Source organism: Danio rerio, chromosome 15 (genome assembly GCF_052040795.2).
Source record: "Danio rerio strain M-AB ecotype USA chromosome 15, GRCz13ab, whole genome shotgun sequence".
Taxonomy (NCBI): Eukaryota; Metazoa; Chordata; class Actinopteri; order Cypriniformes; family Danionidae; genus Danio; species Danio rerio.
In genome coordinates this window covers 2,860,001-2,887,500 of record NC_141035.1, presented here as the reverse complement: position 1 = coordinate 2,887,500, position 27,500 = coordinate 2,860,001, and the positions used below count along the sequence as shown (strand labels likewise).

The 27,500-nt window shown below is 37.1% G+C and overlaps 2 protein-coding genes and 1 long non-coding RNA gene across 3 annotated transcripts in view; 2 read left to right on the top strand and 1 right to left on the bottom strand.

Moving 5' to 3' along the window:
• c15h3orf52 (chromosome 15 C3orf52 homolog) overlaps positions 1-1,919 on the top strand; it is a 16,700-nt gene extending 14,781 nt beyond the window's left edge. The window contains exon 8 of the mRNA XM_087283672.1: positions 1,460-1,919. Within this exon, the coding sequence (XP_087139798.1) occupies positions 1,460-1,467 (8 nt within the window). The 3' untranslated portion in view covers positions 1,468-1,919. The remainder of the gene's footprint in view (positions 1-1,459) is intronic.
• The window catches only part of LOC147833556 (uncharacterized), a 486,957-nt gene that overhangs the window by 382,191 nt on the left and 77,266 nt on the right, over positions 1-27,500 (bottom strand). The gene's annotated exons all lie outside the window — the stretch shown is intronic.
• guca1c (guanylate cyclase activator 1C) overlaps positions 15,727-27,500 on the top strand; it is a 14,953-nt gene continuing 3,179 nt past the window's right edge. The window contains exons 1-3 of the mRNA NM_194393.2: positions 15,727-16,072; positions 21,648-21,797; positions 27,159-27,246. Coding sequence (NP_919374.1) covers positions 15,878-16,072; positions 21,648-21,797; positions 27,159-27,246 — 433 coding nt within the window. The 5' untranslated portion in view covers positions 15,727-15,877. The remainder of the gene's footprint in view (positions 16,073-21,647; positions 21,798-27,158; positions 27,247-27,500) is intronic.

The following is a 27,500-nucleotide window of genomic DNA, read 5'->3' as shown; positions in this document are numbered from 1 at the left end:
TATATATATATATATATATATATTTATTTAATTATATATATATATATATATATATATATATATATATATATATATATATATATATATATATATATATATATATATATATAGTTGAAGTCAGAATTATTAGCCTGCCTGTTTGCACATTTCTAAACATAATAGTTTTAATAACTAATCTCTAATAACTGATTTATTTTACCTTTTCCATGATGACAGTAAATAATATTTAACTAGATATTCTTCAACACTCTTCTATACAGCTTAAAGTGACATTTAAAGGCTTAATTAGGTTAACTAGGCTGGTTAGGGTAATTAGGCAAGTTATTGTATAACGATGGTTTGTTCTGTAGACTATTGAAAAAAAATAGCTTAAAGGGGCTAAAATTTTGTCCATAAAATGGTGTTTAAAAATATAAAAACTGCTTTTATTCTAGTCAAAATAAAACAAATAAGACTTTCTCCAGAAGAAAAAATATTATCAGACATACTGAGAAATTTTCCTTGCCCTGTTAAACATCATTTGGGAAATATTTGTAAAAGAAAAACATTCATGGGGGGCTAATAATTCTGACTTCAACTGTATATTGAAAATAAATAAATATATTTAAATGTGTTTATAATAATTATTTTAAATATTTTAATATTTAATATATGTACAAAGTCATCCATATAGTGTCTTTATTTCTTGGAAGATGGGACAGGGGCTATGTTTGAGGTGGTTTCGCCCAGGGTACCATTTAAACTAGAGCCGCCACTGATTATACTTAGAGGGAAAATGTGCTGCATTATAAAGCTTGAAGCATCAGAATCTGTACTCAGTATGCGTCGATTACTATGACAAGGAATCAGTACTCTGTATCGGCTGCAAAAATCCTGATCGGAGCATCCCATAAAATATACAGTTGAAGTCAGACTTATAAACCCCCCTGGATATTTTATTTTTCAATTTTTGTTTAATGGAAAGAAGATTTCTAATAACTCATTTCTAATAACTAATTTCTTTTATCTTTGCCATGATGACAGTAAATAATATTTTACTGTAAATAGCTAAATATATAGTAAATAGGCAAGTTAATGTGTAACAGTGGTTTGTTCTATAGACATTTGAAAGTAATTATTGCTTAAGGGGGCTAATAATATTGACTAATAAAATGGTTAAAAAAATTAAAACCTGCTTTTATTCTAGCCGAAATAAAACAAATAAGACTTTCTCCAGAAGAAAAAATATTATCAGACACACTGTGAAAATTTCCTCAACCTCTTAAAGATCATTTTGGAAATATTGGAAAAAATAAAATTCACAGAAGGGCGAATAATTTGGACTTTAACTGTATATACATGTTACAATTTATTATTTGTTGTAGCAATATAACATGCAGGAACACTAAATATAACAATTATTCTGTATTTTATTAGTATTCCTGCCTGTGGTTTTGTTAATTTTTATTTCATTTTTCAGCTTTTTAAGCAGAACCTGAACTCCAGGATCCTGAACAACTGGATGTTTGAAGTTAAACCACTGGTAGCCCAATCTAAAATGAAAACAATCGACTTGTCACATTTTAATTAAATCCTCTTTCTCTCTGACAATCATCTGTTAATATTCTTATAAAAATAATTAGTAGTAATTGTAATTATTTCAGCTAACCATCCATACTTGTTCAAAACAACTGTTGTTTTAAGTCAGCTATGTTTTTGTATGTTGTTATTATTATTATTACAGTAGATGGATGTGGTGCACTGTTTAATGATGTTCTCTTCTGTGGTTCTGTTTTCTTATTGAATTAACTTCTTTAATATTTTAGTCAGGTAATTATTTTTTAAATGCTTTTTTATGTAAGTTTTTTTTATAATAAAAAAGTTTTAAAGTTTTAAAGTTTTATAATAAATAATATACATACATATATACATATATAAAAGGCTCAATGGCTTCATGATTCAACCACCTTTCACATTCAGCACTTTTATAGGAGTATCATTCATTCATTTTCCTTCCCCTTTATCCCCTTTATTAATCAGGGGTCGCCACAGCGGAATGAACCGCCAACTTATCCGGTATATGTTTTATACAGTAGATGCTCTTCCGGCTGCAACCCATCACTTGGAAACATCCATACACACTCATTCACTCTCATACACTATGGACAATAGTGTACCTTACCTAATACACCAATAGCGCATGTGTTTGGACTGTACCGGAGCACCCAGAGGAAACCCATGCCAACACGGGGAGAACATGCAAACTCCACACAGAAATGCCAACTGGCCCTGCCGAGGCTCGAACCAGCAACCTTCTTGCTGTGAGGCGATCGGGCTGCCCACTGCGCCACCATGACGCTGATTAATATAAAGTGGTGAAATCATTGTTCTTTGCTGCCCTCTGCTGGAAACAAACTGATTCTGTTTTGTCTAGCATTAAACTGAAACGCTTTCATTTCTCCTGACTTTATACTTTAGTGAGGGATAATTCAGGCCCTCCAGGATTTTCCTAGTCCAATAGTTTCTGAGATCAAAAAAGAAAATAGTTTTGCAAGATTTTTCTAGCATATTTTCACCGCAAAACGCACATAATAAAGAAAATAATGCCATTGTTTTGCCTTTTCAGGCCGTAAATGTATATTTAAAGAATTGAGATGTACCGATTGCAATTTTCCAGGCTGATTCCACATTTTAAAAACAGCGTATTCATTTATGAAGTGTGACCTGCCAAACTATAAATATGATTACAATAAAAAATACTCCAAACACATGCGCTATAGGTAAACTAAATCAGCCATTGTGTATGAGTGTTATGTGTATCAGTGTGTATGGGTGTTTCCCAGTACTGGGTTGCAGCTGGAAGGGCATCCGCTGCGTAAAACATATGCTGGAATAGTTGGCGGTTCATTCCGCTGTGGCGACCCCTCATAAATAAAGGACTAAGCTGAAGAAAAATGAATAATAATAATACATTTTATTTATAACGGCCTTTTCTCTGTTCCAAAGTGCAACAGGCACACAAGGCAAACAAAGCAGAACAATAAAAACAGTCAAAAAATAAAATAAAATAAAAAGACCACAATAAAAGATGAACGATTCAATACAATTGGATGATAAAATTAACTAAAATAATCGATCTAAGGTAAAAGCAACAGTAAAAAGGTGAGTCTTAAGAAGTTTCTTAAAACAATCCAGAGAAACAGCATTCCTGATGCTGGTGGGTATAGGCCATCCCATAACTTAGGCGCCCTGTACGAAAAAGCACGAACACTCATAGTCTTCAGTTTACAGCAGGGGTGTCCAAACTCAGTCCTGGAGGGCCGGTGTCCTGCATATTTTTGCTCCAACCCCAATTAAACACACCTGAAAAAGCTAATCAAGCTCTTTCTAGATATACTAGAAACTTTAAAGGAGGTGTGTTGAAGGAAGTTGAAGCTAAACTATGCAGGACACCTGCTCTCCAGGACAGAGTTTGGACAACCCTGGGTATCAGCGTGGCTGATACAGCAAGATTGCAGATAAAGAAAGAAGATTGTAGATGAGAGTGGCCAGCCCTGCTGTAAAATCCAGCTTAAACCAACCTAGGCTGGTTGGCTGGTTTTAGCTGGTCTACCAGGCTGGTTTTAGAGGGGTTTTGGCCACTTCCAGGCTGGTTTTTAGCCATTTCCAGCCTGGTCGTAGCTGGTCAGGCTGGAAGATGACCAGCTAAAACCAGCTTGACCAGCCTAGCCAAGCTAGGAGTCCAGCCAAAACCAGCTATATCCAGCTTAAACCAGGCTGGTCAAGCTGGTTTTAGCTGGATTTGGCTGGTCATTTTCCAGCCTGACCAGCTAAGACCAGGCTGGACATGGCTGGAAACCAGCCTGGAAATGGCCAAAACCCCTCTAAAACCAGGCTGGTCAACCAGCTAAAACCAGCCAACCAGCCTAGGCTGGTTTAAGCTGGATTTTTCAGCAGGGAGAGTTAACAGGTCACAAATGTTATCAGGTGCTAGCCCATGCACTGCTTTGTATGTTTAAATCAGAGTCTTAAAATCAATACGTGATTTAACAGCCAGTAGAGTTGCTGAAGAACTGGAGTGATATGATAGCGCAAGGAAGTATGTGTTCAAACCCGTGCAGCAGAATTTTGAATGTAACGTCTCATAGAATGAAAAATAATACATATACTGTAATAAAAATAAACATTAAGGCTTTTCCCTGATAACAACACTTAACAACAAGGAATACTTCTTTATGCGGAGTACTCTTATAGTGGTGTTAGCCATTCTATGAATCAATAGCAATAAAATCTTCTCTATCGTTCTACTAAAGAAAAAGTAACTTAGCTCACATCTTAAATGGCTTAATGTTCAGCAAATTAACCGCAAACTGTAAAATACATTTCATAAACGATCGCAAAAATGTCACAACGTATTTGACTGAACTCTCCCTTTACACTGACTCCTATCCCTGCTGAAAAATCCAGCTTAAACCAACCTAGGCTGGTTGGCTGATTTTAGCTGGTCGACCAGGCTGGTTTTAGAGGGGTTTTGGCCATTTCCAGGCTGGTTTTCAGGCATTTCCTGCCTGGTCTTAGCTGGTCAGGCTGGAAAATGACCAGCTAAAACCAGCTAAAACCAGCTTGACCAGCCTGGTTTAGGCTGGACATAGCTGGTTTTGGCAGGGCTCCCAGCCTGGCTAGGCTGGTTAAGCTGGTTTTAGCTGGTCATCTCCCAGCCTGACCAGCTAAGACCAGGCTGGAAATGGCTGGAAACGAGCCTGGAAATGGCCAAAACCCCTCTAAAACCAGCCTGGTCGAGCTGGTTTAAGCTGTTTTTTTCAGTAGGCATAGTAATACTGTGGTGCATCAAAACAATGGTGTTTTATAATCCCACCAGTCCGTCATCATGGTCAGTATAGTGTTAATTCTGGAAGTGCTTCTTGTGTCCAGTAGGGCGCAGCAGTGCTCTTGGGCTTTTCCTACTCAAGAGTTATTGTCTTGTTTCTGGTCTAAATGTCTAAGAACTCTTAAATCAAGAAGCATTTTCTGGACGAGCGAAAATTATTGCCTCGTTTACAGAAATAATAAGTCAAAATTACGCGAGATATTCCTTAAAACAAAAAAGATAGATTGCCAATGGGTTGTATTCTTTCTTTCTTTTGGAAACTTTACATTTCCATGAAACATGCTGCAGTATTTTGCAAATATAAATATTGTACAAGTGAAGCTTGTCCTTTAGTGACACCCAAGTGAACAGTGGTGTAAAGTAACTAATTACAAACACTCAAATTACTGTAATTGAGTAGTTTTTTTCTCAGGAATAGTAATTTAGTAAGTAGTTTTAACTTTTACTTTCCCTTGAGGACATTTTTAGTGCTGTATCTGTAATTTTACTCCACTACTTTCCTTTAACCTGCAGTCACTACTGTATTTATTCTTGTCTATGGGGATTAGAAAAATCAGTCCTGTGATTCCCGTCCAATCAAATCACACACAGAAGGAAAATCGCCTCATAATGAACTACCTCAAAATAGGGTTGATCAAAAGAAATATATTAATGCAGTTCAAACATATAGCATATGAACTGATGTTTACTTTAAACTTATTATAAATATATAATTATATTGTTCAAGTATACCCTGCTGAAAAATCCAGCTTAAACCAGCCTAGGCTGGTTGGCTGGTTTTAGCTGGTCGACCAGCCTGGTTTTAGAGGGGTTTTGGCCACTTCCAGGCTGGTCTCCAGCCATTTCCAGCCTGGTCTTAGCTTGTCAGGCTGGGAGATGACAAGCTAAAACCAGCTTGACCAGCCTAACCAAGATGGGAGTCCAGCCAAAACCAGATATATTAAGCTTAAACCAGGCTGGTCGAGCTGGTTTAAGCTGGATTTGGCTGGTCATTTTCCAGCCTGACCAGCTAAGACCAGGCTGGAAATAGCAGGAAACCAGCCTGGAAATGGCCAAAACCCCTCTACAACCAGGCTGGTCAACCAGCTAAAACCAGCCAACCAGCCTAGGCTGGTTTAAGCTGGATTTTTCAGCAAAAAAAATTTTTTTTTTTGTCAAATAATTTTGTGGCTAAAAAGTATCGGTTCAGGCACTGTTTTGGCACCAGTACCGTTTTAAAAGTATCGATTTAGGCAAGGCCAGGCAAGGCAAGTTTATCTATATAGCACATTTCATACACCGTGGCAATTCAAAGTGCTTTACATAAACAAGAATAAAAGAAACATGTATAAGAGAAAAAAATAAAAACAAATGATAAAAATGATTAAAAAACCATAAAAACAGGTAAAATGTGATATAAAAGAAGAGAAAAACATATTAGTATGATCTGTCGGACGCAGCACAGTGCTCGTTCAGTAAAGGCACAGCTAAACAGATGTGTTTCAGTCTTGATTTAAATGTGCCTAATGTTGGAGCACATCTGATCATTTCTGGAAGCTGATTCCAGCAGCGAGGGGCGCAGTGCCTGAAAGCTGATTCACCCTGCTTTGACTGAACTCTTGGAACTAGTTTATATGATCTATTATGATTTGGAACTACTAGTTTATATGATTTATATGATGGTTTATATGATAAATAGTAATATGAGAGTATTATGGTTATTATTATAACAGGAGTAGGGGAGAGGTGTGTATGTAAGTATGTATGTGTGTGTATGAGAAGGGGTGGGAAAGAGGGAAGTGGGGGGAATGATTAGTCTGTAAACCTAACCTCTGGTTCAATGTTCCTCAAAGAAAGATAATAAGACATTTGGATATTTCACCTTCAACAGTGCAGAACATCATTAAAAGATTCGAGGAATCATGAGGAATTTCAGTGAGTAAAGGACAAGGGCGCAAGCCTAAGCTGAACAACCGTAATCTCTGATCCCTGAGGCGGCACTGCATCAACAATCCTCAAGGAATCATCTATAAGCCTTGTCATCATGTGGGCTCAGGAATACTGCGGCAAACCTTTGTCAAGTACCACAATAGTAGTTACATTCACAAATGCCAGTAAAAACTGTACTGTGCCAAAAGGAAGCCCTATGTTAACAGTGTTCAGAAGTGTCGAGTTTTCTGGGCTTGGAGGCATCTGGAATGGGCCATCACACAGTGGAAACCTGTACTGTGGTCAGATGACTTAGCATTTCAGGTATTTTGGGGGGAAATGGACGCTGTGTGCTCTGAATCAAAGACGAAAAGGATCATTCAGACTGTTAACAGCAACAAGTGCAAAAGCCAGGGTCTGTCATGGGATGAAGTTGAGTTGGTGTCCTTGGCAAAGGTAACTTGCACCTCTGTGATAGCAGCATTAATGCTGAAAAGTACAGAGAGATTATGGAGTACAATATGCTGCCTTCTTTTCTAAGGACAACCATACATTTTTCAACAAGACAATGCAAAACCACATCCTGCACACATTACAAATGGAAACAGGTACTTGACTGGTCTGCCTGCAGTCCCGACCTGTCTCCAATATAGAATGTGTGGTGCATTTTAAAGCTGAAAAAATACAAAACATCTTGAGGAACACATTAAATGATAATTGTTGTATGGTCTGCAGTGAAATACAAGTCAAAGTAAATTTAGAAATCTTTACTTTCTTTTTTTATTTGCATTTTCCATACTGTCTCAACTATTCTCGCTTGGGGTTATAATATTTTACTGGTTATTTTGCAAGATATTCAGCTTAAAGTGCAATTTAAAGACTTTAACTAGGTTGGTTAGGTTAAGTGTAAAATAATGTATGAAATCAAAAAGAAATAATAATAATAATAATAATAATAATAATAATAATAATAATAATAATAATAATGACCTTAAAATAGTTTTTAAAAATTAAATACGGCTTTTATTCAAGCCTGAATAAAACAAATAAAATTTTCTCCAGATGAAAAATATTATAGGAAATACTACGAAAATATCTGTGCTCTGTTAAACACATTTTAGAAAATCAAAAATAAATAATATTAATAAAAAATGCACACTAGGGCTTATAATTTAGCATTCAGCTGCATGTATATCCCTTCTTTATGCATTTTTCCTCCCATTATTACACCAAGAAGATATTTTAAAAGTCTTTTCTTTTTTTTAAATATCATATATCCTAAATTATTGTCTCAAATTAAATACATTTTACTTTAGAACTTTAAAAGCTAAAGTTATTAAAATGCTTATTAAATTTAATCAAGTAATTAAATTAAAGTGCTTTTAATATAATTGTAAATTCTTTTATTAAAGTGTCAAACACGTGGTGTTTTATGGGTATCTTTAGAATCAGGTAATGTTGGTGGTCCTATAATATTAATAGATGAATTCGCAGAAATGAATCACAGATGCAGTACCCGTGTCTGTACCTGCACTGATGGCATGCAGTATAAAGTGGCTCTAATTAATGCACTCTATTTTGGAGGCTGTTAATCGCATGAAGGCAGATTTGCTCTGTCTTTGATCGTCTGATTGATTGCATCAGATCTGGTTGGTGCAGAGGAAGGTCATGCAGATCAGAGCTCAGGGTCACTCAGGGGTCAGCGATGTTGGGTAAACACGTCACACTCCTGCAGGTTACCGAACCCTTTTGAGCTTCAGATCATGAAGGTGAACTTCACACTTCAATATCTGTAGATCAAGGAGACAGAGATACTTTATAATAATCATTTAAGCATATTTGTGAGAAAAGTAAGCATCATAATGTAGAAAACTAATTATGATCCATAAATCACTACAACATAAAGCTTAAGACAAAATTATTCACCCTCCCGTGGAATTTTTATGTTATTTTTCAAAATATTTCCCTGAGCAAGGGAACATTTTTCAAAGTATTTCATGGAAAAAGTCTTTAGTTAGTTAATTAATTAATTAATTAATTAATTAATTAATTAATTAATTAATTAATTAATTAATTAATTAATTAATTAATTAATTAATTAATTAATTTATTTATTTATTTATTTATTTATTTATTTATTTATTTATTTATTTATTTATTTATTAATTAATTAATTAATTAATTAATTAATTTATTTATTTATTTATTTATTTATTAATATATTTATTTATATAATATATTTATTTATTATTAATTAATTAATTAATTTATTTATTTATTTATTTATTTATTTATTAATTATCATAAAGTTAATTATGATTAATTGCATCCAAAATAAAAGCTTGTATACATAGAGCGGGTACAGAAAGTATTCAGACCCCCTTAAAATTTTCCCTCTTTGTTAAATTGCAGAGTCCTGACTCTGAAATAAGAGTCTCTGGTCTGATGAGACCAAGATAAAACTTTTTGGCCTTAATTCTAAGCGGTATGTGTGGAGAAAACCAGGCACTGCTCATCACATGTCCAATACAGTCCTAACAGTGAAGCATGGTGGGGGCAGCATCATAGTGTGGGGGTGTTTTTCAGCTGCAGGGACAGGGCGACTGGTTGCGATCAAGGGAAAGATGAATGAGACCAAGTACAGGGAAATTCAGTCATTCATTCATTCATTTTCATCTGCTTTACCGGGACTGAGTGCGAGGGCAGCAGTCTTAGGAGAGAACCCCAATGAACGTAACAGACTCATTGAAAGTTCTGGAAAACACTGCCCTGCTGAAAAATCCAGCTTAAACCAGCCCAAGCTGGTTGGCTGGTTTTAGCTGGTCGATTAGCCTGGTTTTAAAGGGGTTTTGGCCATTTCCAGCCTGGTTTTAGCTGGTCAGGTTGGAAAATGACCAGCTAAAATCAACTTAACCAGCCTGGTTTAAGCTGGTTTTGGCTGGGCTCCCAGCTTGACCAGCTAAGACCAGGCTGGAAATGACTGGAAACCAGCCTGGAAATGGCCAAAACCCTTCTAAAACCAGGCTGGTCGACCAGCTAAAACCAGCCAACCGTCCTAGGCTGGTTTAAGCTGGATTTTGAAGCAGGGTGCCGTTGTAGCTGACTTATTATGTTTAGAGGGCAAACACTTTTTCACACAGGCTATGTAGTCAAGTATTTAGTTTTCGCTTAATAATAAAAACAAGTTTGATGATCTGAAACATTAAAGTGTCACAAACATGCAATAAAAATAAGAAATCAGTAGGGGGCAAATACTTTTTCACACCACTATAGTTAATACAGTGGCTGATGTTTAGTGGATCATTCGTTATTGATAAGTTCATTCACAACATAATGCTAGCTAGCATGCTTTGTCCGGTTACTTTATGCTAATAAAAAGTAGCTAAAGTGCTAATGCGTTATTTTCAGCCTTTTTCTATTAGGTTACTACTCTAAAAGTGTCCTAAGTAGTTAATAGAGTAAATGGTGGTTAGTGGAACATTTGTTAAGTCTTCATTCACAACATAATGCTAGCCAGCTCTTTTTGTCCCGTTCATTTATGCTAACAAAGACTATTTAAGGTGCTCAGGGGTTATTTTTAGCCCGTCTGTACAGTAGGTTACTATTCTAAACGCTTCCTAAGTAGTTAATCGAGTGGATGGTGGTTAGTGGAACATTCGTTAATTGTAAGTCCCTCGTTTACAACAGTAATCTCCAATATAAACAAGTCTTTACTCAAAATAAACCAAGAACAAGAGATCCTCAGAGCTTAAGAAGCCACAACAATGTAAATAAGAAACTTACCGTGCAAATGGGGTGAATTTAAGACTATCAGTTTAGTCTCTTCGATATGTTGTTTCTCTGAATTGATTATTATTGATTACTCAAGAGCATTAAATAGACATTACTGATTTATTTTAATGTATAGTGAATATGAAATTAGTTTGTTATTAATGGTAACACTTAACTGCAGAGCCCGCCTGGTGAAAGAGGTGGTCTTTTGCTGTAGTTATTCGCCTCATTTTTTATTTAATTCATCCATTCATTCATTTTCTTTGCAGCTTAGTCCCTTTATTCATCAGGGGTCGCCACAGGGGAATGAACCGCCAACTTATCAAGCATATGTTTTACACAGCGAATGCTCTTCCAGTCACAACCCAACACTGGGAAACACCCATACATACTCATTCACTCACAAACACTACGGCCAATTTAGCTTATTCAATTCCCGTATAGCGCATGTGTTTGGACTTGGGAGGAAACTGGAGCACCCGTAGGAAACCCACGCTGACCCTGGGAAAACATGCAAACTCCACATAGAAATGCCAACTGACCCTCAAACCAGTGACTTTCTTGCTGTGAGGCGATTGTGCTACCCATTGTGCCACCTTGACGCCCTTTTCTATTTAATTATGAGGTTGAAATACTGTATTTTAGTGACATTTTCAGCACTGTTTTTAGCTGGATTAGCCTGTGGGATGGCCATTATAACTACACTTTTTGATGTGCCTAAAATATTTCCTATAAATTTAGAAATTAAGAAATGCAAAAAATACTTATTTTTAAAATACAGATTTATTACATCATAAATCATTAGGGGAAAAATAGTTAAATTGAAAACTGTAGTCTATTGTGATTTATTAGGCAAACAACAAGCTGACCAGCAACTTTCCTCAGTCAGAATTGTTCAGCACACAGCTAATTTTATTTATTTTTTTTTCACAGTTTTTGACTTGCTTTACATGCAAATATCTAAAAATCCATGAAGTACTTTCTTGAAAATTAAACAATATTGTCTTGTTTTCAGAAATAGAGTCAAAATGAAGCAAGTTTTTCCTTAAAACAAGCAAAATAATGTTATTTTAAACTAAAAACAAGATTATTTAGCTTGTTTTAAAAACATAAATCACTTAATTTTGACATTTTTGACTTTTTGATTAAAATGCTTTTGATTATAGAATTTTTAAGATATAAAATAAGACTAAATTTCTAAGAAAAAAAATGAACGAACGATCAGCAAATTTTCATTTTTGGGAGAACGATTCTTTTAACAGCTTAATCAAACACTCTGAAATATTACATAAGTTCCTGTGCATCTAGCCAAATCCAAATATATCATGCCCTTGGGTGCAGTCTGAATGTTGGCTTCCTAAAATATCCTCTGCCCTAGTTAGAATTAACACCAAACCTACTTGAGCTCAAATACAGCTTTCTACCGATGGGGTTTCCCCGAAACAAGAGCTCAGCGAACTCTAAAACTCGCCCACATCGAACAATTCGTTTTTTCAAGTTGATAAACCTGCTGCTTTTATGATGATTAGTTGACTTTATCTTAAAAATGAGTAAACCCATTGCCTTAAAATATTTAGGTAAATAAACTATAACTATGAAAGTGAAATAAATGTAAATGTAAAATCTACAACGGGTTTACTCACTTTCAGTAAAGTCAACTTGACGCTTTTATGACAACAGGATTTCTCAATTTTTAAAATAATTTTGTCACTTAAGGTATCAAGTTTACTGACTTTAAGTAAGTTCAACTTTTTGCTTTTAAGGCAACAATTTCACTCACTTTTTTAAGTAAAGTCAACTTGACACCTTTTAAGGCAGGGGGTTTACTCACTTTTTTAAGTAAAGTCAACTTAACACCTTTTAAGGCAGGGGGTTTACTCACTTTTTTAAGTAAAGTCAACTTAACACCTTTTAAGGCAGGGGGTTTACTTACTTTTTAAAATAATTTTGCCACTTAAGGCAGCAAGTTTCAACTTTTTAGCAAGCTAGTCAACTTTCCGCTTTTACGGCAACTGATTTACTCACTTTTTTTAAGTAGTCAACTTGTTGCCTTTCATAAAGCTTTGGGTTTACTCCCTTTATATTTAACAGTATACTTACTACACTCACTTTTTTAAAGTTAACTAATTCCTTTTCACAGTGTCAGACTATTTTATCATGTCTGTTTTCAAATAAATACTGTATTTATTAGAATATTACATACTTTGTGCTTCATTAAGTCTATAAAATCTACAATTATAGCCTGAAATAGCTTGAATTTAGAAGACACACTGGAGTCATTTTGTTGGATACAGAATGCTGAAAATAAAAATAAATAAATAAAATAAATCTGTGTTGGAAAAGGTCATTTGTTAACTTAAAAAAAACATAATTACAATTTGCATAATAATAAAAATTAAGTCAACTTAACAGTTCCAAGTTATGGATTTACTTACATTATTTTTGTGATGTTAACTTGTTCCTTTTGAGGCAATTGGTTTACTCGCTTTAACTAATCACTTTTTACAGTGTGAATGGAGTCAACTTGACGCTTTTAAGGCAACTACTCGAGATTGCCTCGAGATTACTCGATTTTTAAAAGTATTTTGTCACTTATGGTAGCAAGTTTCAACTTTTTAGCAAGCTAGTCAACTTTTCGCTTTTAAGGCAACTGATTTACTCACTTTATTAAGTCAACTTGATGCTTTTATAAAGCTTTGGGTTTACTCACTTTATTATGTATGAAGTCAACTTGACGCCTTTGAAGGCAGTGGGTTTACTCACGTTAGTAAAGTCAACTTGTTGCCTTTCATAAAGCTTTGGGTTTACTATCTTTATGCATGAAGTCAACTTGACGCCTTTTAATGCAGCGGGTTTACTCACTTTATTAAATCAAGCTGACGCCTTCTTCACTTTTTTTAAAGTAAAGTCAACTGTTTCTTGTCACTTTCAAAGTAAAAACAAAAAGTTGACTCAACTCAAAATTGAAAGGCAACTTGCTGTAGAGCAGAGGTGACCAACCCTGTTCCTGGGGATCTACCTTCCTGCAGATTTCAGTTGCAACCCACATCAAACACACCTGCCTGTAATTATCCAGTGCTGTTCAGGTCCTAATTAATTGGTTCAGGTGTGTTTGATCAGGGTTGGAGCTGAACTTTGCAGGAAGGTCGATCTCCAGGAACAGGGTTGAGCACCCCTGCTGTAGAGCTTTTTTTGAGTTGACTCAAATTTAAACCCAAATACTGCACTTGACTCGGTTTAAGTTGGGTAAACTCAAAAATGTCCTGAAGCTGGTTGCCTTAAAATTTTAAGTTGAGTCAACTTTTTTTTAACATTGTTTAAGACAATGGGTTTATTTCTAAGTAAAGTCAACTTGATGCTTTTATGACAATGGGTTAACTCATTTTTTTAAGTAAAGTCAACTTGACGCCTTTTATAAAGTTACAGGTTAACTCATTTTTTTAAGTAAAGTCAACTTGACGCATTTTACACAACGGGTGTACTCACTTTTTTAAGTAAAGTCAACTCTTTCTTGTCGCTTTCACTGTAGAAACAAAAAGTTGACTGAACTTAAAGTCAACTTCTTGGCTTTTATAAAGTTAAGGGTTTACTAAATTTTTAAAGTAAAGTCAACTTGTCACCTTTTATAAAGTTACGGGTTTACTCAATTTAAGTAAAGTCAACTTGTCACCTTTTAAAAAGCTACAAGTTTACTAATTTTTTAAATTAAAGTCAACTTTTTGACGCTTTTAACACAACGTCTCTCACTTTTTTAAGTAGTCAACATTTTCTTGTCGCTTTCACTGTAAAAACAAAAAGTTGACTCAACTTAGAGTAAAGTCAACTTGACGCCTTTTATAAGGTTACGGGTTTACTAAATTTTTTTAAGTAAAATCAACTTGACACTTTTAACACAACGGGTTCGCTCACTTCTTTTTATATAAAGTTGACTTGTCATTTTTACCACTATGTGTTTATTTACTTGTTTAAGTAAAGTCCACGTGTCGCTTCTAAGACAAGGAGTTTACTTAATTAAGTATGACGTCAACTTGTCGCCTTTTAACAAAACGGGTTCGCTCACTTCGTAAGTAAAGTCACCTTGAAGCTTTTAAGGTAGCGGGTTTGCTTCATTCTTTTTAAGGAAAGTCAACTTGATGCTGGTTGGCACAGTGGTTAGCACTGCCACCTCATAGCAAGAAGGTCGCTGGTTTGAGTCCCGGCTGGGTCAGTTGGCATTTCTGTGTAGAGTTTGTATGTTCTCCCCGTGTTGGCATGGGTTTCCTCTGGGTGCTCCGGTTTACCCCACAGTCCAAACACATGCTCTATAGGAGAATTGAATAAACTAAATTGGCTGTAGCGTATGAGTGTGTGTGTGAGAATGTGAGAGTGTGTATGGGTGTTTCCCAGTACTGGGTTGCGACTGGAAGGGCATTCATTCATTCATTTTCTTTTTGGCTTAGTCCCTTTATTAGCAGAATGAACCGTCAACTTATCCAGCATATGTTTTACGCAGCTGATGCACTTCCAGCACAACAACCCACAACAATGGGAAACACCCGTACACTGTTGCATTCACTCTCATACACTACGGACAGTTTAGCTTATTCAATTCAAGTGTTTGGACTGCAAGGGAAACCGGAGCACTTAAAGGAAACCCGCACCAACACTGGAAGGGCATCCGCTGCTGGAATAGTTGGTGGTTCATTCCGCTGTGATAATTGCTAATAAATAAGGGACTAAATTGAGGGAAAACGAATGAATGAATTAATAAACTTGACACTTTTAAGACAACAGGTGTACTCACTTTTTAAAAGGAAAGTAATCACTCTTCATACAGGGCGGGGCTTTCGCAATATTGGCCAGGAATATTAAAGCCTATTGGCCGAATGTCCACGGAAAAACTGCCTGATCATTCTGTGGTAATCTCCCAAACACACACACACACACACACACACACACACACACACACACACACACACACACACACACACACACACAGAAAGAGAAAGTCAGGAAGTTCAGGATTACGACAAATCATCATCTCTCCTTTACTGAGAGAAAATAAAAAGAGAGAGCTCAATCCGTTTGGAGACTTTCCACTTTCCCCTGTCTGCCAGCCATGAATGTTCTCTGGTTCCTGGAAGGGTTGAGGAGTTATCCAATTAAGGGGTTATCTCTCCTTTTAGTTGCCTAGTCTGTAGGGCATTAAGCTTCCTGCCGTCATCAGCAGTCAATCCCAGATCGCAGCGGCAGACTCTTCACATCTCGCTCTCTGTCCACTGAAGCCACTGCTGGGCTTCTGGATTTGACCAACCGCTTACTTCATCCAGAAAGAAAGGCTTCGGAGGAGTTATGGGCGCCCACGCATCCAACCTGGATGAGGTCTTGGCTGAGGACATGCACTACTGGTACAACAAGTTCATGAGGGAATCTCCGTCAGGCTTGATTACGCTGTTCGAGCTCAAAAACATGCTGGAGATGCAGGGCATGACGGAGGAGGCCAGCAGCTACGTGGACCAGGTCTTCTTCACGTTTGACATGGACGGGGTGAGTCAAACACGCGCAATAAATGAGTTTTAGAGTCTAAACATCTTCAAATTCTTAAATCAAGAAGCATTTTCTTGATGAGTGTTTCCCTACCTTGTTTCTAGAGGTACACCAACAGCACATACTGAGGATGTCTCCCTTATCTGACCCATTCATTTCAGGTTTTAGAGCTCCACTAATGTTCTGATGAGTTGATTCAGGTGTGTTTGATTAGGGAAAGGTTAAAAATGTATGCTGTTGGTGTGCCTTCCCTACTGAAAAATCCAGCTTAAACCAGCCTAGGCTGGTTAGCTGGTTTTAGCTGGTCGACCAGCCTGGTTTTAGAGGGGTTTTGGCCACTTCCAGGTCTCCAGCCATTTCCAACCTGGTCTTAGCTGGTCAGGCTGGGAGATGACCAGCTAAAACCAGCTTGACCAGCCTAGCCAAGATGGGAGTCCAGCCAAAACCAGCTATATCCAGCTTAAACCAGGCTGGTCGAGCTGGTTTAAGCTGGATTTGGCTGGTCATTTTCCAGCCAGACCAGCTAAGACCAGGCTGGAAATGGCTGGAAACCAGCCTGGAAATGGCCAAAACCCCTCTAAAACCAGGCTGGTCAACCAACTAAAACCAGCTCGACCAGCCTGGTTTAAGCTGGATATAGCTGGTTTTGGCTGGAATCATAGCTTGGCTAGGCTGGTCAAGCTGGTTTTAGCTGGTCATCTCCCAGCCTGACCAGCTAAGACCAGGCTGGAAATGGCTGGAGACCAGCCTGGAAGTGGCCAAAACCCCTCTAAAACCAGCCAGGTCGACCAGCTAAAACCAGCCAACCAGCCTAGGCTGGTTTAAGCTGGATTTTTCAGCAGGGTTAGACAAGTAAAAATATGTGTTGTTGTTTTTTTTTTCAGAAATAAGTCAAAATTAGGTGAGTTTTTGGTAAAACTACAGAATAACGGCACATTAGTATTGGTTAATTTATTCACTGACATTAACCAAGTAGGAATAATCATGTAGAGCGTTTATTATTCATAGTTAAACATTTACTACTGCATTATTCAAAATACAAAGTTGTATTGCCGTCCCTGCTGAAAAATCCCGCTTAAACCAGCCTAGGCTGGTTGGCTGGTTTTAGCTGGTCGACCAGGCTGGTTTTAGAGGGTTTCCAGCCATTTCCAGCCTGGTCTTAGCTGATGACCAGCTAAAACCAGCCTAGCCAAGCTGGGAGTCCAGCCAAAACCAGCTATGTCCAGCTTAAACCAGACTGGTCAAGCTGGTTTTAGCTGGATTTGGCTGGTCATTTTCCAGCCTGACCAGCTAAGACCAGGCTGGAAATGGCTGGAAACCAGCCTGGAAATGGCCTAAACCCCTCTAAAACCAGGCTGGATTTTTCAGCAGGGGTGAGTTAACACGAACTAACGTTATTTAACTTAATTAACATTACCTAACGTCAGGGGTGTCCAATCTCGGTCCTGGAGGGTCGGTGTCCTGCTGAGTTTAGCTCCAACTTGCTTCAACACACCTGCCTGGAAGTTTACATTTACATTTAGTCATTTAGCAGACGCTTTTATCCAAAGCGACTTACAAATGAGGACAAGGAAGCAATTTACACAACTAAGAGCAACAATGAATAAATGTAGGCAAACTTGTAGGCAAGTTTCAGGTCTGTAAAGTCTAAGAAGGAAAGTATTAGTAGTATTAGTATTTTTTTATTTTATTTTTTTGGGTATAGGTAGTGTGATATTCAGAGAGGCAATTGCAGATTAGGAAGTGTAGTGGAGACTAAATAGTTGAGTTTTTAGTGGTTTCTTGAAGACAGCGAGTGACTCTGCTGTTCTGATGTAGTTAGGGAGTTCATTCCACCAACTGGGCAGATTGAACGCGAGAGTTCGGGAAAGTGATTTCCTCTTTGGGATGGAACCACGAGGTGACGTTCATTTACAGAACGCAAGTTTCTGGAGGGCACATACATCTGCACAAGTGAGAGCAGATAAGAAGGAGCAAGTTTCTAATATAAGAGCTTGATTAGCTGCTTCAGGTGTGTTTGATTAGGGTTGGAGCTAAACTCTCCAGCACTGCAAAAAAATGCTTTTCTTACTCAGATTTTGTGTCTTGTTTCTAGTCCAAATATCTAAAAATTCCTAAATCAAGAAGCATTTTCTAGACAAGCAAAACATATAGTCTTGTTTTGAAAAATAATATGCCAATATTAAGGGAGTTTTTCCTTAAAACAAGCAAAATAATCTGCAAATGGGGCAGCAAAATAATCTTGTTTTTTCTTTTGACATAAGATTATTTTGATTACCCCATTGGCAGATTATTTTGCTTGTTTGTAGGCCTCTTTTGCCCAGTAGGCCTACACTGTGTTTTATTTGCTAAGCTACTAATTGAAAGGTAAATATAAGGTATAAAAGTATACATTATTTTTATTACTTCATAATACCCATATGCCTGATAAGCTTTTTATATTAATGCACAATGCACAGATACTGATGTTTCATAATGTTTTACACTACATTATTTGAGTCTACCAAGCTTCGCTTACGATGTCTACATTGCTCTACTTACATTAAATCTAAATCACAAATATCAGAAATGACCACAGATCGTTGAGATTTAATTAATGACAGTTTTAATGTTATTGATTAACGCACTACTTTACAGATTTCATTCATTCATTTTCCTTCTGCTTTTTTCCCTGGTTCATCAGGGGTTACCACAGCGGAATGAACCTCCATTACTTGACAGATTTACATATACAGTACACATAATTTTAGCTGGTTTGTGTAATGTGTTTTATGTTCGGTAAAATAATTTCGAATTGCATCTTTGGGGATTTTTCAGATACTGTAATTACATTGTCTTGCCTCAATAAGTGGATTTAGTGGTTTTTGCAAAACAAGCACAAGTGGATTTAGCTGGTTTTGACGCAAAAGAAAATCTCCCTTGTTAAAAACCAAAGAATTGGCTTAAGTGACATTTATGAAAAAAAGGTGTTTTATTACCAGCTAATAACCTTATCATTCATTCATTCATACATTTTCTTGTCGGCTTAGTCCCTTTATTAATCTGGGGTCGCCACAGCGGAATGAACCGCCAACTTATCCAGCAAGTTTTCTTGTAAATGAGCATTTTCTGTCAGGCTCCTTTGATTATGTTCAGAAGTTTCATTTTATTTGTGATGATAAGGTTAGGGGTGAGGCAGTGGCGCAGTAGTTAGTGCTGTCGCCTCACAGCTAGAAGGTCGCTGGGTTGCTGGTTCGAACCTCGGCTCAGTTGGCGTTTCTGTGTGGAGTTTGCATGTTCTCCCTGCCTTCGCGTGGGTTTGCTCCGGTTTCCCCCACAGTCCAAAGACATGTGGTACAGGTGAATTGGGTAAGCTAAATTGTCCATAGTGTATGAGTGTGTGTGTGAATGTGTGTGCAGCTCTCCCTAGAGATGGGTTGCGGCTGGAAGGACATCCGCTGCGTAAAAACTTGCTGGATAAGTTGGCGGTTCATTCCGCTGTGGCGACCCCGGATTAATAAAGGGACTAAGCCGACAATAAAATGAATGAATTAATTAATTAAAATGTTACGAATTGCTTCCAAACACATCTACAACGAGCCCAAAAGGTTGATCACACGACAAATAAGTCATAAATACAATACTATAAGAAAGAGAAAATAATAATTCAATGTTTACCTGCTCTTTTGTCTATGAAGGTATTGTTGTCTCTTTGCTCAGCTCACCTCTTCATGTCTTCAAATGTCAGTGGTTCGTTCACGTTACACTGACAGTCCAACTGCAACACAATCTCACGGCAATTCGTAACTTTTTCATTTAGTGGCTAATTCGTATGAATTCGTACGATCTAATTCGTACAATTTAGTACGATTTGCTCATCCCCCAATGACGGTTGGGGTTAGGGGTGGGGTCAGGTGCCTCGCCTCCTTATTAAAATCGTACCATTTCGTACGACTGAACTCGTACGAATTAGCCACTAAACTGGCAAAACGTAAAATACTTACGTTTTCTCGTGAGATCAGGCTGGACAGTCACATATAATCTTAACCAATGTACACAGTCTGAGCCGTTAGGAGCCATGATGGTTAGTTCACCTTTCAATTCAATTCTTTTTCCGGCTCTAAACGCATATGATTAGCCCGTGAGGAACGAATGACTCAGACCAGATAGATCAGACTCGAAAGATGAACGGATCAATTCTTTTCCCGGCTCTAAACGCATATGATTGGCTTCTGCCTTTACGAGATGAACGACTCAAAAGACTTGAAATGAACGATACCACCTGGACAAATGTGCGCACGCGCAGATGAACGAATCACTTCCTGAGAGGACTCGTAGTTCCCGAGTCAAATTGAAGATTTGTTCAAAATGAACGAATCGTTCATGAACGACCCATTACTACTACGGTGGTAACTTTTCAAAAAGTAGACTTTTGTGCCATACAGGTTGGCATTAGTACCTTTAGGGTACACTTTTGTATCTTCTAAAGGTCACTATTGTACCTTTAAGGTACTGTGAGGTACACATTTGTACTTTATGAAGTTTATTTATAAACTAATTTGAGAGGATCACGTGCTTATGATTGCTTACAGCAGGTGCCGCATTATTCAATTATGATTCACCAATCAGACGATTCCTAAGCCACTATAAACCCCCTCAGTTCCACATAACAGCCATCTTCGTTTTGAAGAATCCCCCTTCCACCCCTACTCCCCTCCTTTCCTAGATGGGTGGCACGGTGGTCCAGTGGTTGGCACTGTTGCCTCAGAGCAAGAGCGTCAGTGGTTCTAGTCCTTACCAAGCCAGTTGACGTTTATATGTGGTTTACCAGCCTGACCTCACAAGAAAACGTAAGTATTTTACGTTTTGGCAGTTTAGTGGCTAATTCGTACGAGTTCAGTCGTAAGAAAATGTACGATTTTAAAAAGGAGGTGTGGCACCTAACCCCACCCCTTAACCCAACCGTCATTCGGGGATACGCAAATCGTACTAAAATGTACGAATTAGATCGTACGAATTTGTGGGAATTAGCCACTAAATAAAAAAGTTACGAATTGGCGTGAGATTGTGTTGGGTTTACACGTTCTCCCTGTGCTCATGTGGGTTTCCCCCGGGTTCCCCGGTATCCTCCGACCATCCAAAACATGCAACTTAAGTTAACTGACTAATCCAAATCGGCACCATGGACATGCTCCTAGTAAGTAGTTATCTCTTAAGAGTTCATTAGCTACTACAGCAGGGGAGTTCTCCAGATCTACCTGAGCTCAAACTCCCCTCTCGCCTTGCAAACCGAAGGGAGCCCCAGGCTCAGGGATCTTATGAGCTCACTATTGTCCAAATGACTTGCCTAATTAACCTAATCAAATAGTATGTGCTCTCATCATGCCAAAGACAAAAATAAAGAGTGATTACTAATAACTTTTCTAAATTAGATTTGATTTGGTACACATCTCATATTTGGCCCAAGAACTCACACCTGATTTATATAATTGTGCAATAAAAAATGTATGATAACCATAAATGATATACATGTAACGTGTCGATTTATTTCTTCATTCATAATATGAATTCCTTTCTTTCTTCGTTGTCTCCTCAGGACGGCTATATAGATTTCGTGGAGTACATCGCTGCTGTAAGTCTGCTCCTGAAAGGAGAAATCAACCAGAAGCTGAAGTGGTACTTCAAACTCTTCGACCAGGACGGAAACGGCAAGATCGACAGAGATGAAATGGAGACCATATTCAAGGTAAACTATCAAGTTTTTCCCTTACACATTTTAATTTGAATCTATTTGAACTACTGGAGCAGTTTGTTCAACAGTATCTGGATGCAGCCTTTATGATGCAAGCTGAGATTGAGCGATGCAATGTCAGACACATGCTCTCAATGGAGTGAGTGATGTCACTGTGACGTGTAGGGTTAGGTGAGCGCATTAAAAGGCATTGGATGCAGCTCAGATTGCACTGCACCAGGTCTGCATCCAGACCCCTCTCAGTTTGTTGGTTCTATCAGCAAACAAAAGCAAAGATGTCCATCAGCTTTTTACAATTAACCATGATTGATTCGTCTGACATTTTTGCAACACAAAGATAAAGAAAACTAATAGCCGCTAAACTTATTATTAACATCTTCATGTGTTTTGAGCTCCTGAAAAATTTTCCTTCAGCTTAGTCCTTTTGTTTATCAGGGGTCACCACAGTGGAATAAACCCCTAGCAATTCCAGCATGTTTTACGGTGCACATGCTCTTCCAGCTGCAACCCAGTACTGGAAAACACCCATGCACTCTCATTTACAAACACACACACACACTCACACACGTACCTACACCACGGCCAATTATGTTCATCCAATTCCCCTATAGCGCATGTGTTTGGACTTGTGGGGGAAACCGAAGCACCTGGAGGAAACCCACGCCAACACGGGGAGAACATGCAAACTCCACACAGAAATGCCACCTGGCTCAGCCAGGACTCAAACCAGTGACCTTCTTGCTGTGAGGCGAGCTCCTTAAATAATTAAAGGGAACCTAATTTACCTCTTTTTACATAAATAAGTCTCTGATGTCCCTAGAGCAGGGGTGCCCAAACTTTTTCTTATGAAAGCAAAAACCAGACTTGACTGATGGGGGTGGGCCGGAGGTAAATATGCCAAACTATTATATTAAAGCTGCCATGGTAGTTTCCTAATTTAATAATATTAAAAAATATATAGGCGTTGGAAGGGCGTCCACTGCGTAAATCATATGCTGGATAAGTTGGCGGTTCATTCCGCGGTGGTGACCCCAGATTAATAAAGGAACTAAAGGCTGATTTACACTTCTGCGTCAAGCGCACGCGTATGCTACGGCGCTGACAAATAGCCCTACGATGTGGCCGTCGGCGTCGCTGACGTGCACCTCTCAAAAAATGTAACTACATGTCGCAACGACGCGTAGCGCAAGCTTTGTGATTGGTCGGCTTGGTAGTGCTGACAAGTCTGGGCGGGACCGAGAGTTGTTGCACATCCGCCGGTTCCTGCCTCAAAATGAGCGAGTTTGAACCACTTGTACATCCCGGAAGCGTTCAGAAAGAACAAAACACAGGCGAAGAAACTCGACACAGACACACATTAACACCTCACTGCCAACTAGCGTTTCGGAAGTGTTAATGCAGACCAACAGAGACAGCCGCAGAAGTATAAATGCACAGTTACGAGTGTTGCATGCGCCGTGGGTTATGCCGGTCACTTGACGCAGAAGAATAAACAAGGCTTAAGCCAAAAAGAAAACAAATGAATGAATGAAAAATAAATAGAAAAAAAATGCTTCAATCATATTAATAATTATATGTTGTTGTAGCTTTGCATTTTATAATGTACATCTTACATTAAAAACATTTATTCATTCATTCATTCATTTTCTTGTCGGCTTAGTCCCTTTATTAATCCGGGGTCGCCACAGTGGAATGAACCACCAACTTATCCAGCAAGTTTTTACGCAGCGGATGCCCTTCCAGCCGCAACCCATCTCTGGGAAACAATAACAAACACATTTAAAACAGAATGGTGTTCAATGCTGAATACGCAAGTCAAGCTGAACCTGGCTTTGCCTTGATTTGATCGTCGATGTCTTGTGTATTGTCCTCGAGTGACAGTATTTACATTTTTAAAAATTTGATTCAAGCACAACATTTAATTGAAACATTACATTTCAGTTGGCATTTTTGTAGCCAACAATTAAACAAACAAACAAACAAAAGCTTTCGTTAAATTAGAAGTGACGATCTCTCTTGAAGGCATTTGCCACAACCTTTATTCTAAATCTCTTCTCATTTGGGAGGACAGGTCATATCAGAGGTTACCATGGGCCAACTTTGGCCTGCAAGCCCTACTTTGGCCATCTCTGCCCTAGAAAGTGTGTGTGTGCAGTTTCAGCTCAAAATACCCCACAAATAATGTTATCTAACTGTCTGAAACTGACCCTTTAAGGCTTTGATCCTAACGGTGGCATTTTGGCGACTTTAAATGCAAAGTCTTCTCAAAAGAGGGCGGAGCTACAGATGCCTATGTCTAATTCAAAACAAACTAATGATGTACTGCTGCTTCTCACTCAGGGTTGTTTATGCTAATGAGGGAGAGAGGGTCACTAGTGGGCGGGGCTTTTCCCTCTGATGACACGTACAAAGGGAGAATGTTAATCAAAGTGTTTCTGCAGACAGTTTTTATCGAGTTTGATTATAAAATATAGAATTCTTTAGTTGTTACCGGTCAAAGCTGAATATATTTGTGTTGTTGTCACACAACTGTGTTTAAACCACTTATAAAAGTGATTTTTGCATAATAGGTGCCCTTTAAATAGCCGGCTGTTGTAGAGATTAGACCCGGGGGAAAGACATTTGTGTTTAATCCTAACCTAAATCCCCGATTGAGCTCCTTCATTCTCCAAATGCAGTTTCTATCCTATTACACCTGTCCGTGAGACTGAGCTATTCACAGTGCTGTACATCTGCGCTTCACAATGACATTACGTAAATAATTATACACTAATAACTACATTTATTCTTACACTGCAAAAACGAGTCTCATTTCTATTGCAAGGATCTACAAATTCTTATAGCAGAAAGCGTTTTATTATCTAGTAAAAAAAAACTGTTGTCGTTTTCAGAAATACTAAGTCAAAATTAGTTAAATTTTCCTCTTAAAACAAGCTAAATAATCTGCCAATGTGGTAAGCAAATAATTTTATTTCAAAGTGAAAACAAGATTTTTTGCTGACCCCATTGGGAGATTATTTTGCACGTTTATTGGAAAAACTTGTATATTTAGACACTATTATAAATAAATTTAAAAAATGTATTTAATAATTTAAGTTAATTAATAGTAATTAACCTTATTCTAGATCAAAATGAATGGCATTTGGTTACATAAAATGTTAAAGGTATTTTATAGTTCACCCAAAAATTAAAGTTTACTATTAATTCAATTAATTTTAATTCATTTCTTTTCCTTAGGCCATTTAATAGGATTTTGACTATTTTCCTTAGGAGAACATTAAGGATTCATTCATTCATTTTCTTGTCGGCTTAGTCCCTTTATAAAAAAAAAACACAGGTAGAACATGCAAACTCCACACAGAAACATCAACTGAGCCGAGGATCGAACCAGCGACATTAATGCTGTGAGGCGAACGTGCTACCCACTGCGCCACTCTTATTATATCATATAAATGTCAGAATTATTAGCGCTCCTTTGAGTATTTTTCTCTTTTTTAAAAATTTCCCAAATAACAGAACAAGGAAATTTTCACAGTATGTCTGATAATATTTTTTCTTCTAGAGAAAGTCTTATTTCTTTTATTTTAACAAGAATTAAAGCAGTTTTAAATTTTTTTAAACACATTTTAAGGTCAATATTATTAGTCCCTTTAAGCTATATATTTGTTTTCGACAGTCTACAGAACAAACCATCGTTATACATTGACTTGCCTAATTACTCTAACCTGCCTAATTAACCTAGTTAAGCCTTTAAATGTCACTTTAAGCTGTATAGAAGTGTCTTGAAGAATATGTAGTCAAAGATTATTTACTGTCATCTTGGAAAAGATCAAATAAATCAGTTTTTAGAGATGAGTTATTCAAACTATTATGATTATAAATGTGCTGAAGAAATCTGCTCTCTGTTAAACAAATTGGGGGAAAAAAAATAAACAGGGGGGCAAATAATTCTGACTTCTCGTGTGTGTGTGTGTGTGTGTGTGTGTGTGTGTGTGTGTATATATATATATATATATACATATATATATATATATATATATATATATATATATATATATATATTTATATACAAGTGTGATATTGTGTTTATACAACAATTCGGCGACATAATCGTAATTAAAACTACACATCTGCAGCTGACCGTCAGAACAGCAGAAACTGTTGCAAACTCACAAACGTCATTTTAGAGCTAGCATTTGAGTGATTCTCTGGAGTAATGTCTGACAAGACAGCTGATTTTTGCAGAGATTTTAAGATATTTATAAAGCTGAACAGCATGAAATGCCATCAGTCTACTGAGATTTCCCAGTATTTCTCTGTTGCAATTGGGAGGTCACAATAATTAACCCTGAAAAAGCCAAAACAAACACTACCAGATTTCTATGGTAAAAAATACAGAACTACAACATACAAAAGAGAGAGACGTCGTCTTAAAATGTCTCCTACCTGTTTAATGATTTGTTTCACTGAGTTTTTCTCCTCTAAAGACTTATTTTGTGGTCTCTGTCGCCATCTTGTGGCGGAATTTCTACAGTCTTTGCTCTGCTCAGTATGACAGGCTGATATATATATATATATATATATATATATATATATATATATATATATATATATATATATATATATATATATATATATATATATTTATTTATTTCGTTTTAATTTATTCACTTTTTGAGTTATTGTAATCATTTATTTATTGCTGGAACTGGTCCAATGCTAAGAATCAAAAAAATAATAATTAAATAAATAAATACAGTGAAAGCTTTTTATGGCCTGTTTTTGCTTAGTCAGCCTACATATTCATGTAGTTCCTATTGTGCTGGATTACACCCTGCTCTGAGCTACCAATTGTATTCATAACACTGAAATTGTTTCTAATAATACAAAACCAGACCCTTTTGTTTTGTGTTTTGTATTTGTTTCGTTTTGTACCAAACTGTGGATAAAAAAATAAATAAATAAAAACACACACACACAATACAAAACAAAAGAAATACATACTTCCACCAGTAGTTATAACAACTGTGCAAACGTTTCTCCAGCGCCAAAAACCTGTCAATGAATAATCAAGAAGCATTATTTTAGCTTAGAAGAAAGAAGACTACAATTTACTTTACAGCGTCCTTGTTACACAAGCACAACAGATTAGTACAGTTAAATCAATACATTATGCATAATTACAGTGACACACAACTAACCCTTACCATATAATACGTACAGTTGAAGACAAAATGATTCGTCTTCCAGTGAAATATGTATTCTATTTCCAACACACATTTTCACAGTATTATAAGGTGTGATTTTAATTAAAAAGCAACGTAAATATTAAATGTGGTTTGATGTTTTGCGCAGGCCATCCAGGACATCACCCGGAGTTATGAAATCCCTCCAGATGACATCGTGAGCCTGATCTATGAGAGGATTGATGTTAATAACGAAGGTGAGATTTTTTTTTCAACTACAGAATAATCATAAAGCGGTATATTAAATGTTGAACATGTCTCAGTTTTTCCTCAGAAAACAGATTTTAAAGGTGCTGTTGACTTGAAATTTTTACCAGATGTTGATAACAACCAAATAAATCCATATATGCAAAGAAAACTGATCTAATTAGTTTATAAATGAAGTTCTGTGTAAAAAAACAAATAAAATGATGCAGGGAAAAAGTATTGAACAGATGAAGAACGGAAGCTG